Source organism: Myotis daubentonii, chromosome 5, assembly GCF_963259705.1.
Source record: "Myotis daubentonii chromosome 5, mMyoDau2.1, whole genome shotgun sequence".
NCBI classification, from domain to species: Eukaryota; Metazoa; Chordata; class Mammalia; order Chiroptera; family Vespertilionidae; genus Myotis; species Myotis daubentonii.
The window spans coordinates 28261351-28263827 of record NC_081844.1 but is presented as its reverse complement, the minus strand read 5'-3'; the positions used below and the strand labels follow the sequence as shown (position 1 = coordinate 28263827).

Genomic DNA, 2477 nt, shown 5'->3' with positions numbered 1-2477 from the left:
GTCCAGCTCTTGGGTCCACTGGCAGTTGCATCTTCTTCATAAACTCCTCCAACAGACCCAGTCATCAGTGTTTATAGAACGCCCAAGGCATTCCAATAAAATCCACAACTTAAAACCAGTGAACTTCATTCCTCAGAAATTATCTGAATACATATATTTGACAGACGCAAATTTTGTATGGAAAATACTCTAAAATTATGGGGAAAGAAGTAAAGTTTAAGTATATACTAAGAAAATTGTGCATTTCACCTGGATATCAGAATCAATGAGGAGAACCTCTCATTCATTTACTATGATGTACAAAGGATCCCAGGATACTATGCCAATTCAATTAAAGACAAATCAAAAGATGTAAAGTTCATATGCGAGGCATGGAGAGGAATGAAAACTATGAGACAAAAAAAGAATGTGACCAAGGAAAGAGTATTCACTGGTCTACCTGTTTGGTTTTGTTAGTTTTACCAATCATATTCCAAAAGGGATTGCAGAGATATTCACATTAGATTATTCTGCTGTAGAGCCTCCACAGGGCACTCTTAATGTCCCTGTTCCTCATACTGTAAATGAAAGGGTTCAGCATGGGGGTAACTACAGTGTACATGACTGAGACCAGCATGTCTTTCCTGGGGGAAGTCAACAGTGTTGATCCAAAATAATCTCCAATACCTGTTATATAAAATAAGCAAACAACTGACAGGTGAGAACCACAGGTGGAGAAGGCTTTATACTTCCCACCTATCGATGAAACTCTCAGAATGGAGGAAACAATTTTATAGTAAGAGCAAAAGATCCCTGTGAGTGGAACACCACCAAAGATGGCGCCAACAAAGTACATGACTATGTCATTGGTGATGGTGTCACAACAGGCAAGACGAAGGAGCTGAGAAGGATCACAGAAGAAATTAGACATTTTTACATCCTTGAAGCAGGTAAACTGTAATACAATCAAATTGTGCAGCTGGGAGTCCAAAAGGCTGCTGGAAAATGACACCAAAACTAAGAAGCAACAGAGGCGTGGGTTCATGATGGCTGAGTAGTGCAGAGGGTGACAGATGGCCACAAACCGGTCATAGGCCATCACAGTCAGAAGTATGTTATCCGTACATCCAAAAAGGATAAAAACAGACATCTGTGTCAGGCAGCCCCCATAGGAGATGACTCTGCTGTGAGTCTGGATGTCCACAATCATCTTTGGAACAGTGGTAGAAATGAAACCAATGTCAGCCAAGGACAGGTTGCAGAGGAAGAAGTACATGGGGGTGTGGAGGTGGGAGTCAGAGCTGACAGTCAGGATGATGAGCATGTTCCCCAACACGGCAACCAGGTACATGGACAGGAAGAGCCCCAAGAGCAGAGGCTGCAGGTCCAGGTCATCTGAGAGACCCAGGAGGAAGAATTCTGAGACACGTGTTAGATTCTTTAGTTCCATGGGGTTGAGACACCTCCTGAAAAAGAAGAGATGCTCAGAGTAATGAAACAACTACACAGGCAACCAGTGCTGAGTCTATATTTTGGATTCAGTGAAATCAAAGTAAAGCATTTATACTTAAGGAGAGGTGGCAAACTCAGTACCTCAGAGGAATTTTTCCCCATTGATTTCTTGGGTATTTACCTGTTTCTATACATACCTACTTTACGGACACTAAAGTTAATAGAGTTAATAAAGTCATGAACACAGTAAATATTAGATTCCTCCTGAAGGAAATATATGGAATAAGAAATATCTTTCTCCCTTAAAAGAAATCACTCCAGCCCTGGGCAGTAGCTCAGTTGGTTAGAGAGTCGTCCTGATACACCAAGGTTGTAGGTTCAATTCCTAGTCAGGACACATACAAGAGTCAACCAATGAATGCATAAATAAGTGGAACAACAAATTGATGTTTCGCTCTCTCCCTTCTTCTCTCTCTAAAATCAATCAATAAAATTTTATTTAAATCACTCCAGTCAAAGACACTGGGAAGCAAATATACTTTAATCTACCCAAATACTATGCCAAAAAAGTCTTTAATTTGGAATATTTATACATGTTTATATCATTACTAGTATTCTAAAGTCAAATGTAATTAATCAGTTAGAATTTTTATATGACAGTTATCATCCTGGATCTTTATTATCATTTGGTTTTCCCCAATATCCATCCTCAATGGAAATAATGTTCACTCAAATATGTGTTTCCTTTTTAATATATTTTTTATTGATTACAGAGAGGAAGGGAGAAAGAGATAGAAACATCAATGGTGAGAGAGAATCATTGATTGGCTGCCTCCTGTAGGCCCCCTAATGGCAGAAGGCAGGGATTGAGCGTGCATCCTGGGCATGTGCCCTTGGCAGGAATTGAACCTGGGACCCTTTAGTCCACAGGCTCACGCTCTCTCCACTGAGCCAAACCGGCTAGAGCTGTATTTCCTTTCAAAAGTCTTTTCATAGTGATTGTACCAGTCTACATTCCCACCAGCAGTAAATGAGGGTTCCCTTTT

General features: G+C 40.4%; 1 protein-coding gene across 1 annotated transcript; it reads right to left on the bottom strand.

Annotated features, from left to right (window-relative positions):
- Positions 1–244: 244 nt before the first annotated feature.
- LOC132234189 (olfactory receptor 7E24-like) lies at positions 245–1446 on the bottom strand. The gene has a single exon (XM_059695230.1). The coding sequence runs from the start codon at positions 1427–1429 to the stop codon at positions 500–502; it is 930 nt and encodes a 309-aa protein (XP_059551213.1). The 5' UTR covers positions 1430–1446; the 3' UTR covers positions 245–499.
- Positions 1447–2477: the final 1031 nt, after the last annotated feature.

Coding starts and splice junctions, on each gene's coding strand:
- LOC132234189 (XM_059695230.1), bottom strand. CDS start 1,429: ATGGAACTAAAGAATCTAACACGTGTCTCAGAATTCTTCCTCCTGGGT.